We start from the raw sequence: 12,713 nt of genomic DNA on the forward strand, positions 1-12,713 counted from the left end.
CTCTCTCTCTCTCAACTAACAGACACCAGTCTGATGAATTGTTTTCATTTTGACTGACTGATACAAAGCGTTGTTTTGAAAAAGTAGTGGATTTCGGACCCAGTGGCTATTTTGATAACAATCATTAACATCTACGCAGTAGCTGGGGTTATAAATGCAAAAGCATAAGTTTTACACAGGTCTATTAGATGGGATTTTTTGTTACTTTTGCCCGCAGTTAAAAATACGTGTGTGTGTGTGTGTGTGAGTGTGTTAGTGTGTGCGTGCGTGCGTGCGTTAAAAATACGTGTGTGTGTGTGTTAGTGTGTGTGTGTGTGTGTGTGTGTGTGTGCGCGCGCGGGTGCGTGTGTGTGTTTGTGTGTGTGTGTGTGGTGTGTGTGTGTGTGTGCTCGTTCGTGTCTCTTGTGTCTGCGTGTGTGCCAGTCTGGATGGTTAAAGTGACCCGTTTAAAATACCCATTGTGAAGATTGAGAACCTCGCACTCACGTTGTCAGTCTCAGTGAGACAACAAATAAAATAAATTGGACGACGTAAAGAAAATGCGCTACAGGTGATGGCGGGGGGGGGGGGGGGGGGGGGGAGAGACGGAGTCGTTGAGCAACAGTACTGTGAAGGTTGGGGGGGGGGGGGGGGTGGCGTGGACGAAGTGATAGTATTGAGCATACTAGTGATGATATGCATACCTTGAGGCATCCAAACAGCATTCCTGAGTCATGTACAGCGATGCTGTGTTCACCTCTTCGTCTGTCTTCCATCTTAAAACTTATTGCTTATACTAACTGTCAGACTGACCAGCTATATGTACAGCCAGTACCGTTCAAACACGTGAAGGGGAGGCTGAGAAAATTGCCCTCGTTTAAAAGCTCACACATTCTGTAGCGTGTTGCAAGACGTTCTTTTCTCGTCTTGAGACAGATGTGTTAGAGGGAAGAAACCGCCAGCGTATCTGCGTCTCTATATTTCGTATATAGCGGATAATAGAGTACTCGCAGTTTACCATTTTTCTTTTCAGTGTCATGTGATGTTGACTGTGTGTGTGTGTGGATTTGTGACGTCTTCTGACGAGGAAATACTGAGAGCCTTACTTCTGCACAAAAATCAAGAATGGTCACTGATTTTAGAAAACAGGCAGAGCTTACTCCATCAAGTTCTTTGCCTGAATAATTAAATCAGTGATTTCAACTGGTGGACGCGTAATTCGATGCAAAATGAATCAATGAATCAGTTAATCAGTCCCGCCATTCTTGATTTACGAGCTAAATTCAGGGTGATGGAATAGTTGAGGCAATAACTATTGATGAATTCCAATCTACCTCGTAAGCTGTCATCTAAAGTTGAAGCAAAGTGAACGAGCCGCACTCAGAGCGGACTTGGTGGTGAAATACGTTGTCATGTGCACGCAACGGTCTTAACCGTGAACCACTGAATCACAATTAAGCCAGCATGTACGGATGTCACGCGTGATTGTTCTGAAAAGTGACTATTACATGATTGTTCTGAAAGTCTACTATTCAAGTTATTTCATCGTAATCATGTAAGCCCTCATACGTGATTGTTCTGAAAGCTTACTAATTTACATGATTGTTCTGAAACTCTACTAAAGGTAAACTTGCTTCGCCCGTGAAATGTTGTCAGATATGGAACAATATGTATACCCCTGCCCAACGAAGTTGGAGGGGGGTATACTGGATTCACTTTGTCCATCTGTCTGTGTGTATGTCTGTATGAATATGGAACAATATTTTGATACAATGCTACTAAATCTTAAGTGATATTGATATTTATACCCCAGCCCAATCAAGTTGGAGGGGGTATACTGGATTCACTTTGTCCATCTGTCTGTGTGAATGTCTGTATGTATATTTTGATACAATGATACTAAATCTTAAGTGATATTGATATTTATACCCCAGCCCAATAAAGTTGGAGGGGGTATACTGGATTCACTTTGTCCGTCTGTCTGTGTGTATGTCTGTATGTATATGGAACAATATTTTGATACAATATGATACTAAATCTTAAGTGAAATTGATATTTATACCCCAGCCCAATGAATACAAACTCAACAAGTAATACGTTTCATACATTGAACATGTCTTCTTTATTGTTCTCAACTCAAAATTGAAATTAAATGTTCAAAGACAAAAATTATTTATAATCTTCAAAAATGTTATGATTCTTCTTGAGTATTCCCAACTCAAACTTCTAATTACAGGTTTAAAGGGACACATAGAAACTTTTGATTTGTCCTCTTTGCCATGCTTAGGTGGCTAGGTCACCAAAATGGATCGAAAGGCATGGCAAAAGGGGAAAATAGGAATTTTCAAAAATGTAATGATTCTTCTTGAGTATTCCCAACTCAAAATTCAAATTACAGGAATAAAGGGACACATAGAAACTTTTGATTTTTCCTCTTTGCCATGCTTAGGTGGCTAGGTCACCAAAATGGACCGAAAGGCACGGCAAAGAGGGAAAACGGAAGCTACTTTTTGCAACTTCGTTGGACAGGGGTATACATATTGTTCCATATCTGACAACATTTCACGGGTGAAGCAAGTTTACCTTTAGTAGAGTTTCAGAACAATCATGTAAATTAGTAAGCTTTCAGAACAATCACGTATGAGGGCTTACATGATTACGATGAAATAAATAGTAGACTTTCAGAACAATCATGTAATAGTCACTTTTCAGAACAATCACGCGTGACATACGGATACGACGTACATTTTAAGAACTCAATCGCCGTACAAAGTTCTCCGGCTTGGTCTTCCTGCTACTAAATATGTTTACAGAGTGACGTAAAATAAAATATTATCATCACCATCTTTAAATTCCTGCTACGGAGTAGACTCTACTTGCCAAGTATGTTTGCCTACATCCAAGTCATTCGGAGCTGATCAAGACTTTCCTGGTACACATAACAGCGATCAGTCTGGGCGGACCTGAACCAAGTGGACAGTTCCGGAGGATAAGTGCATCAGGAAACATCACCCCTGTCCTGCAATGGACAGAGAATCCTGGACAATAAATGTTTTGGGTCAACATATTGTGACCATCGTTATGTCAGTCTTCTTCTTCTTCGTTCATGGACTGAAACTCCCACGTTCACTCATGTTTTTGCATGATTGTGTTTTTACGTGTATGACCGATTTTACCCCGCCATTGAGGCAGCATACGCCGACTTCGGGGGAAGCATGCTGGATATTTTCGTGTTTCCATAACCCACCGAACTTGACATAGATTACAGGATCTTTTCCGTGCGCACTTGGTCTTGTGCTTGCGTGTACACACGACGGGGGATAAGGCACTATCAGGTCTGCACATAAATGTTATGTCAGTGTCACCGCACCAGTTCCCTTCTTTGTTGTTGAAACTTCTTATTTATGCATTCTTGAACTGAACCAAGTCAGTCGTGTCTTGCATGTGGGTGGGGTTTTCCATGTCCGTCGACCATTCAGGATGTCAATGTCATTCTACGTTTTCGGGGGATGGATGCGAGGTATTTATTTGTATCTGTAAACCACCGAACTCGGACATAGATTACAGGATCTTTTCCGCGCGTACTTGCATTTTTTTTTTTTTTAGTGCGTACTTGCAATTGATTGTGTGCTTGCGTGTGCACATGAAGACTGGATTCAATTCAATTCAATTCTCTGAATGCAACAAACATAAACTTTTCTTTTGGCACTAGCAAGTTTTCACATAAGTTAGATAGGCGATAGCACAAAAACGCTGACTTCAGGTTGACCAACGACTCAAACAGCTAGCGGTGTCCTGAGGGGCAGAGTGTCAAGGCTGATACATGATCTGGAAAGGGCAACATTGTACAAGGGTATAATTATGGCTGTTCTAAGCCTAAAATTGGTGCTACCTCTGCTGGGGACTTACACCACCATCACCATCACCTGTTAAAACTATTACTGATGCGGCTGATCGATGCTACTACCACTACTGCTGCTGCTACTACTACTAGTAGTACTACTACTGCTGCTGTTGCTTCTAGATAAACTACTAATACTACTACTACTACGACGATGACGACTACTACTACGACTACCACTACTACTACTACTCCTACTACTACTCCTACTACTACTCCTACTACTACGACTCCTACTACTACTCCTACTACTACTACTTCTACTACTACTGTCGTCATTATCTTCGTCGCGTCAACACGCAGACTTGGAGCGATAAGTACAGACCCTGTATACTGGTGCTGACGGAAGACAAGACGCCGGGATGCGGATAAAGCTAAGGTGGCTGAGAGAAATAAGGAGTCAGGGGGGGGGGGGGGGGGGGGGTGGTGTTGAGGAGAATGATGGGCAGAGGAACAAAACAAGTCATGTCCAGCCTGTCCTATTCCTCCTGTCACACACAGCGCTGCTGCTCGGACATTCACAACATTCTATCGTCGCTGTCTCAGCAACTTGGTGACTTTGCTCTCTTCGTGCTCTGTCTCGCACGGACACTGTACTGTACAGGGACTTTAAAGGTGGCAAGTGACTGGCCAGGGACTACCTTGGACGGGGGATTGTTGGGGGCGGGGGGGGGGGGGGGGATAGGGGAGGGGCAAACACGTACGTTCTTCCACTTCCTAAAAGCAAACAGTTAGTTTACAATCCTCGTCAAGGCCATAAGAGCCATTCAGAAAATCATTTATCTTCTTTATGAAAGTTAAAGAGCTTGAGGTAAACAGCTCTGACAAAGACCAGACAAGCTGTTCCGCTAAAATGGTTTTTGTATGCACATTTTCCCATGAAAAGTATGACAATAATTTGTTTGACATACATATGTCATTAAAATGTAAACAAATACAGATATACCGCTTGAAATAGGGCCATACATGCTGTTGAAAAGTATGTGTTCACTTTATTATAATAATTTATAGAGTCATGCAGTTTACACGTTAGTTGTGCTGAGATGTGTTGCCCACTTAATTTAAACATAGGGCCCGCCCACTTAATTTAAACATAGGGCCCGACCCGCAGAGGTGCACTGTTACTGGATCCAAGGCCACAGAGGCTGTTTAAATGCTTTGCCTATTGCACTGAAACGTGAACTTCAGTTTAGAGTCACTTACACAGTGATGACTATTGTGACTTACGCTATCCAAATATACCTTTACTTCATCAAAACATTACATAGATTTTATATATGTGCCACGGCCAAACCACACAGGTTATTCAGAAAAGAAAGTAAGTTTTGTGTTTTTCACAGGACTCAACAAAACTTGCTTTTAAAAATATTTGGTACAGACTAGCATTGCATTGTTCATTCGTTTTTGCAGATGATTCCCCCCCACAACACTACCCTTGTACATCTTTGTGTCCAGTATATTCCTGTCGCGGTTCTAACTGCTTTGGGAGATAGGACAATAGCATGTTTATGTGTGTGTTTGAGGGGGGGTGGTTATTATCCGAAATATTTAAATGGATTCTTTCCCATATTTTGTTTGTTTAATTATCACCTTCATACCGAATGTTGTTACAGTTTATTGCGACTGAGGGATAACGGTATGGGGCATAGATATTCTGCATAGGTGCCTATGTACCGGTTTACTTGTTACCACTGATGAAAGTGTTTCGTTGTTGTTGTTGTTAAGCGTACCCATGCTCTGCATTCGCGGAGCCTCTTGGTAAATGAGTTGTTCTTTGCTATTGGTGACCAAACAGTGGAAACTTACTGAAATTTTCAAAATGCAGCTACAACCTGGAAAATACTATTCCTGTCAAGTGGAGCCCTTGTATTATTTGAGTCTAAAAAGAAAATGTCAGGAACTTTTATGGTTCGGACAAAAAAGCAGACTGACTGGTGGGGGTCACAATGGAGTAACCTGCAGTACTTTGTGACACCAAATTTACACAGCATATCTATAAACTAATTCTGTGAAACAATTTGAGTAAACTCCATGAAAACAGAGTGTTTGCTGTTAGTTTGTCATGTATTGAAGAATTTTTAATGTACAGTTTAGTGTTGTTAGGTTCAGTAATTTTGTGACACCGTTTGCAGGTTACCTTGTAGTTTGATCTTTTTGTGGCAACACAACTGCTTACAGCAGGGCAGGGATATTTTGGTCAGTTATTGTTTAAAAGGGTGTAACTTGGAATACCTACAGATTATTAGAATCAAATGCAAACTACTGCTCAAATGTATCAAAACAGAAAGAGGTAACCTGCAAATCACGCGACACCAAATTGCCAATACTTGTGCATGTATTACGCTGTACTGGTGCAATCAATCAAATTATGCTACAAATGAATGTTATAAAGGAGACAATACCAACACAAACAGTTCTGCAACTGTATTGCCAAAAAACAGCGAAGAGTGCCACCTAAACTTCGCAGAACTATTATCTGTGGTCACCTGCGTACGAATGAAACCATTCGAGAATGGCCGGTCGCTGCATAGCTCCCGATAATTTTTAAGTCCTGTGCTCTAAAATAACTATACTATCAACTTTAACATCAATAATTTTACGAAGTAAGCATTAAGGAAACTTGTGCAACTTACCTGCACTTTCAGTTTTCGCAAAATCAATGCGATACGGTTGATTTTCAGGACGAAACCGCGGTGGCACAGAGACATTTTGCGAGAAAGTAACCTGCGAACAGAGTTACCTCGCTTCTGTGACACGTCATCAATTTTGCCGTACACAAACTTTTCTATGTAGTACACAAAACTCGGGACATCATCACTATTTGTGTGTTTACCCTGCCGTCTTCCGGACTGAGGCCGCACGAGAACAATCCATGCTCAACTGCGCGAGCGAAGAAATGAAAATCGGGGTAACCTGGCGAACGTTTGTGACGGCAGATACGAAAGTCACCGTTGCGAGGTACACGGATGTATATTCACGCGACCAAATATCTTCATCTATCGATAATGATGCCATGATTTGAAAATAAAAATGTGTGTTTGCCTTCCTGGCGCTCAGGCCGGCAAATTGTCTTTCTTCAGTGGATCGGATTTGTGACGCCGCGCGTTCGAAGGTTACCAGTTTTTTATCGGACGCAGCACGCGAGCAGGAGAGGGTCAGTTGTCCAAATAAGATTTTGTGCAGTTTAATCCAAGTATAAGTTATCGTTGAATGATAACAGTTATCCTTTCTAGAGCAGCTGTCGGTTTGAAATGTGTTGTGAACATGGCAGGGGTCTGTCATTCCACGTTTTGGCCGCCATTTTGTGAACAAAAAATGAAAACAAGCAGGAATAAGTGCTACTTCTGTCATATTATTTTCCTTCATGGTGATTTTGTTGATACTGCTACATCAGTAGAATGCAGTAATTATCTTATTTTGTCACCATCATTCCCCGTAATTTAAAAAATTGATTTTACTTGATGTCACCCACCGCAGTCACCATTAGCAAAGAACAACTCAAATAGAAAGTCGTCCAAATGGGATGATCACGTGCTCTGGCGACCGTTTTCAATCATCCCGCCATATAGGCACCCTTACTCTCTCTTCGGGTGAGTGTTTTAACAATACATGTATACTCGGCGTATAATGAAGTTCTCGCAGTCAACTGACGGAAGGCATTTTAAGCGTGTCAGGACGCTTTGACTTTCTGACTTCACACTGAGGATAATCACTCATTCCGATCTCATGTAAATTTAGTTCACAGGTGTTGACGGATGACTTCTTCGTGAATACCAACTGCGTTTCCCTCGAAAAGCGCCTCCTGAGTGTTCTTGGGTGTGGGAGCTGAAACCCAACGGAGCGGAGAACAGCATATGCAGCATTGCTCCTAAAGTACACAGCGAGACACAACTCCATAGCCTCTTTCTGGGTGTCCCAGTTGATCCACTTTTTCGTCCGCATCAGGATCTTGAATAATGTTGCTGGAACAACTGGCAGGTCTTTGAGGAAATTCTCAAGGATTGCTTCTTTCTTCGCACGAAGAGACGCTACTTGTACAGCATGGCGTTCCACAAGTCTGACCTTGGCTGCTTGTGCTGTTTGGCATTTCCTTTCAAGTTGTTTGTTTTTTTTCTTGAGGTTTTCCAAAGCAAGTATGGCCTGCTCCAGCTCTTGGGCCAATTTTTCAGGATCTGGTTTGGACGCTTTCACCATGGGCCTAGTACTGTTACTGTCACCATCACAATCATCACCGTCACCTTCATCATATGCAGAGCTGGAGGCAGGAGCCTCGTCAGTATCCAGTCGTCTCCTCTTTGAACTTGGTACAGGCTCTCTGATCTTGGGCAGAGGTCGTCGACGTTCCATGGATGGAGGAGGATTTGGGCAGTTGACAATGGTAGGCACGGCAGTCGGTAGCAGTCGAGAATGCTCAATGTCTGTAGGGCAGTTGAACGCTTTCTCATGAAAATGTGTGGAGCACACCCTCTTTGACTTGATGTCAGCAATCTTGACGTCATCTCTCCTGATGTTGATGATCCACTTCTGGCACCTGAAACAAAATTAAAGTAAACATGAAATACATCCACAGCTGCCTCACTGCTCAACTTGCCAACCATCACCAAGTATGTAGAATTTGTTATTAACCAAGCTCACCTAATCACAGTCAGTCTCAGTCTCAAAGTCACTTTCTTACCACACACACACACACACACACACACACACACACGACTGACACACACACACACATGACTGACATACAAACACATGTCATATAATGACTGACACACACACACACACACACACATTATATGACTGATACACATATACACATGGCTGGCACACACGACTGACACACACACATCAGTGGCACACACACACACACACACAACATAACTGACACACACACATGCATACCCACACAATGAAATATCCACACAACTGACAACTGAGTGAAAACTCCGAGTCAACAATCTTACACTGGCACTCAACACAAGAAGACGGAAAATAAAGTACCAACTTACCTCTCTCTGTCTTTCTCCGGCTTTGGAAAATAGAAGAAGCGCACTGGCTTGCCTGTTCTTGGGTCAAAACTTGTACGACTGTTGTTGCTGCAATTTATAACACAACAGTAACACGCTCCGCGTTTCGTTTTGTTTACAGTAAGCCTACTGCCAGTACTGGTACTCGCCATGCTTCTTCGCAGCAGTTTCAAAATGGTGCCCCGAACGCTTACGGAAATTGCCGGAACATACCGAAGAGGCGCTTGTCCCTTCTGTCTATAAGTTCTGTGCAGCGCTATGCCCAGGTCAATCACTCTGATGGTGATTTAGCCATTGAGCTGGTAGTAGATGCCTGGGGTTGATGCGGTATTTGGTTTGAGGGTTTGATCCCAGCGAAGCTGGAGGTATCCCACATTAGTCCAGGCATCTTAGCCACTTTAGTGAAGGGAACGTTGAAGTGACAATGACTAGGTTTAAAATGTCCCTTATCAGAAAGTTCAACCTCAGTCCTTTGATGTTTATTAAACACATTTTCATATAAAGTTGGCGCTTCATACGGAAAAATGGCTTTGAAATTGACCCAAATCCTTCTTTGGGCTCTGTAAATGTCGTTTGGGGGTATGGTTGTAAAATGGTATCTACTGGTCACCCCAATGTATAAACTGAAAACTCTTTCTGCACCAGAACACGCAGAAAGGATTGTATCTGCCTGATGTCTGATGCTTTTCAAAATCCCCAACCACTAACACCTTCAAAACGGACTTTAACTGACACTGTTGTTTTTCCCTATATAATCCTTACTATTTTTCTGAGACGTCGTCGTGTTGTGTATTTAGCTTGCCACAACCTCATACATGGTCCTAAAAGTTAAAGTTGAAGAAAATACTAAAGATAAATGAAAAAGCTGACGCAGTGTCATTCGCACCGTGAATCCCCCCATGGGAACATACTAAAGTCTGGTTCCAAATAGGCTCAATTTCCTTCTATTTCTTTGTATTTCTGCCTCGTAGGGGTAGGGGTGTTCAAACCAAAGGCACCTTTAAACCAAAATTCAAATCACACATCTTACAATACTAAGACACTCAGCAGTAAAAGGGTGTCTGCTGGTAAAAAATTCCAAACAATCCTAAAAGTACTTCACTACTAAAAGTGCTTTTAAAAAGAGCCGTTATTTTTCCCTCTATATTCAGTATTGTGTTTTCTGCGAACATGTAGTCTATTTAGATGGTTGTCGTGTGCACTTGAGTTGCTAAAGCGTTTTCAGTTGGGCATATGTCGAAAAGCAAAGAATTAGCCCTTTGAAAACCATCAGAACTGTCACACAAAAATAACATTTACCTATCTCACCAACTGACCAAACATAGGGCTTTTCCTTATGTATTATGTATTGTCGTGTTTTTTGTAGCATACTTGTGAAAACAGCCACCACTGTTGTAAATGATACTTTAAAGAGCATTATTTCATTTTTACAGTTGAAGGACAACCTGGACTGCCGTATATTACAGCTGTTTTACAATCAGCCAAAATTTTCTTAACAAACGTATGTTAAGAACAACTCCCACAGTGAAATTGAAGGAAAACAAAGTGAAAATCCGCCTGCCATAGAGGAGCTAAAGAATCAACAATAAACGACTGCATGGATAGCTTGATGCACGAATGCATTGCGGACATGTTTGTCTCCAACCAAGAGAAAGTTCCAAAAAATCCCTTTTGTGCTTCTTATTATACAGTGACGTCAAAGACAGCCTTTTCTGCTGTTCATACATTCAGGGGTTATGGTTACACTAAACGACGTAGTTGTAGCCATACTGCCATCCAGATTTATTTTTTCCTTGCGAGCAGTCACAGGGTGTTTGTGCTGTCTGCCAACCGTTAGATGACTCCGCCCAAGTCTGTTAAGGGACCGTTTGACCGTTATAGAACGCGTCTTTTTGATTTTTTGGCACAGTTGGAAACGGTTGATTTTTATCCCTACCATTGTTTCCAAACATTATATAGGAATGTTTTGTGAACAACGGATAATAGCCGCTACTCGCATGTGTAGCAAAAGTGAGCGTACATACTCACCCTGGTCGTACAGCCGTTGTCCGTTGCCCGTCTTTATCTGTCTGTACTGAACATTACCTTTGGATATTTCTCCAACGCTATGAAGTGAAGAAACACCAAATGTTGCAAAATGTTGTATGACCCCAAGAGCTCAAAAAAGATACTTGAGAACCTTGACCTTACCATAAGGTCAAGGTCACAGGGAGAATTAATGTGGTCTAAAAACTGCAAAATTTCACATTGTGCCAGTTTTCTGGAAAACAAATTAAAAACAGCGGGCTTAGTTTTGTATGGTATACAAGAAAAAGAAAGCCTTATCTTCTGATACCATTTTGGTTGACCTCGCTTCAATGTCAAGGTCAGAGGAGCCCTTCAAAGTTGAATTGTAGACATATTTTGATGTGAGCTTGCCCCTTTAACTTTACTATGGACGATATCTCTTGCAAACTTAAACACTGAGTGGGGCGTTTGTTAGAATTTCATAGTGAGCCACATCTGGTCACATATCGTTAGGGTCAAGGTCACATTGACCCCTATGAAAAATGTGACCAAGCCGGGTAAAGAAATCCATGTGTCTTGGTAAAAAATCTTAACAAAGCAAAGCCCATGCGACTCTCATGCTTGACCTTTGTCTTAAAGTGACCTTGACCTTCAGGTGACCTTGAAGGTGAAGGTCTAACAACTGAAGCTGGCAAGGACATTGTACACTATTAGAACTGTTTTACAGATTTTTCCTACCAAATTACACATGACCTTTGGCCAAGGTCAAGATCATCAAAGGTCACACATCACAAGGCTATCAATTCAAGACATAGGAAGCATAAACATACTTATTGGCACTTTCTACAAAGAGACATTGTCACTTTTAGTGATTCAATTGCCCGTTTCAGTCACATTTCATAAGGGGCAAAGTGACCTTGACCTTGATGATATGTGACTAAATGTGGCTCAATATCAGTATATAACATGTGCCCCACACAATTATGAAGTTTGAAAGATATTTTTCATAGTTCAGGGTCAAGGTCACTTCAAAACATGTATACAATTCAACTTTGAAGGACTCCTGTGACCTTGACATTGAAGCGAGGTCAACCAAAATGGTATCAGAAGATAAGGCTTTCTTTTTCTTGTATACCATACAAAACTAAGCCCGCTGTTTTTAATCTGTTTTCCAGAAAACTGGCACAATGTGAAATTTTGCAGTTTTTAGACCACATTCATTCTCCCTGTGACCTTGACCTTAAGGTAAGGTCAAGGTTCTCAAGTATCTTTTTTGAGCTCTTGGGGTCATACAACATTTTGCAACATTTGGTGTTTCTTCACTTCATAGCGTTGGAGAAATATCCAAAGGTAATGTTCAGTACAGACAGATAAAGACGGGCAACGGACAACGGCTGGACGACCAGGGTGAGTATGTACGCTCACTTTTGCTACACATGCGAGTAGCGGCTATTATCCGTTGTTCACAAAACATTCCTATATAATGTTTGGAAACAATGGTAGGGATAAAAATCAACCGTTTCCAACTGTGCCAAAAAATCAAAAAGACGCGTTCTATAACGGTCAAACGGTCCCTTAACAGACTTGGGCGGGGTCATCTAACGGTTGGCAGACAGCACAAACACCCTGTGACTGCTCACAAGGAAAAAATAAATCTGGATGGCAGTATGGCTACACCTACGTCGTTTAGTGTAACCATAACCCCTGAATGTATGAACAGCAGAAAAGGCTGTCTTTGACGTCACTGTATAATAAGAAGCACAAAAGGGATTTTTTGGAACTTTCTCTTGGTTGGAGACAAACAT

At 41.8% G+C, this 12,713-nt stretch overlaps 2 protein-coding genes across 2 annotated transcripts in view; one reads left to right on the top strand and one right to left on the bottom strand.

Moving 5' to 3' along the window:
- The window catches only part of LOC138961712 (allograft inflammatory factor 1-like), a 46,580-nt gene that overhangs the window by 15,946 nt on the left and 17,921 nt on the right, over window positions 1-12,713 (top strand). The window lies entirely within an intron of this gene.
- On the bottom strand, window positions 7,387-9,134 carry LOC138961699 (peroxynitrite isomerase THAP4-like). Its single transcript, XM_070333368.1, has 2 exons — window positions 8,884-9,134; window positions 7,387-8,411 (listed from the first exon to the last, which is right to left on the bottom strand). Exons 1-2 carry the CDS (start codon window positions 9,051-9,053, stop codon window positions 7,523-7,525), a joined length of 1,059 nt encoding a protein of 352 aa, XP_070189469.1. The 5' UTR covers window positions 9,054-9,134; the 3' UTR covers window positions 7,387-7,522.

Source organism: Littorina saxatilis, linkage group LG3 (assembly GCF_037325665.1).
Source record: "Littorina saxatilis isolate snail1 linkage group LG3, US_GU_Lsax_2.0, whole genome shotgun sequence".
NCBI lineage: Eukaryota > Metazoa > Mollusca > Gastropoda > Littorinimorpha > Littorinidae > Littorina > Littorina saxatilis.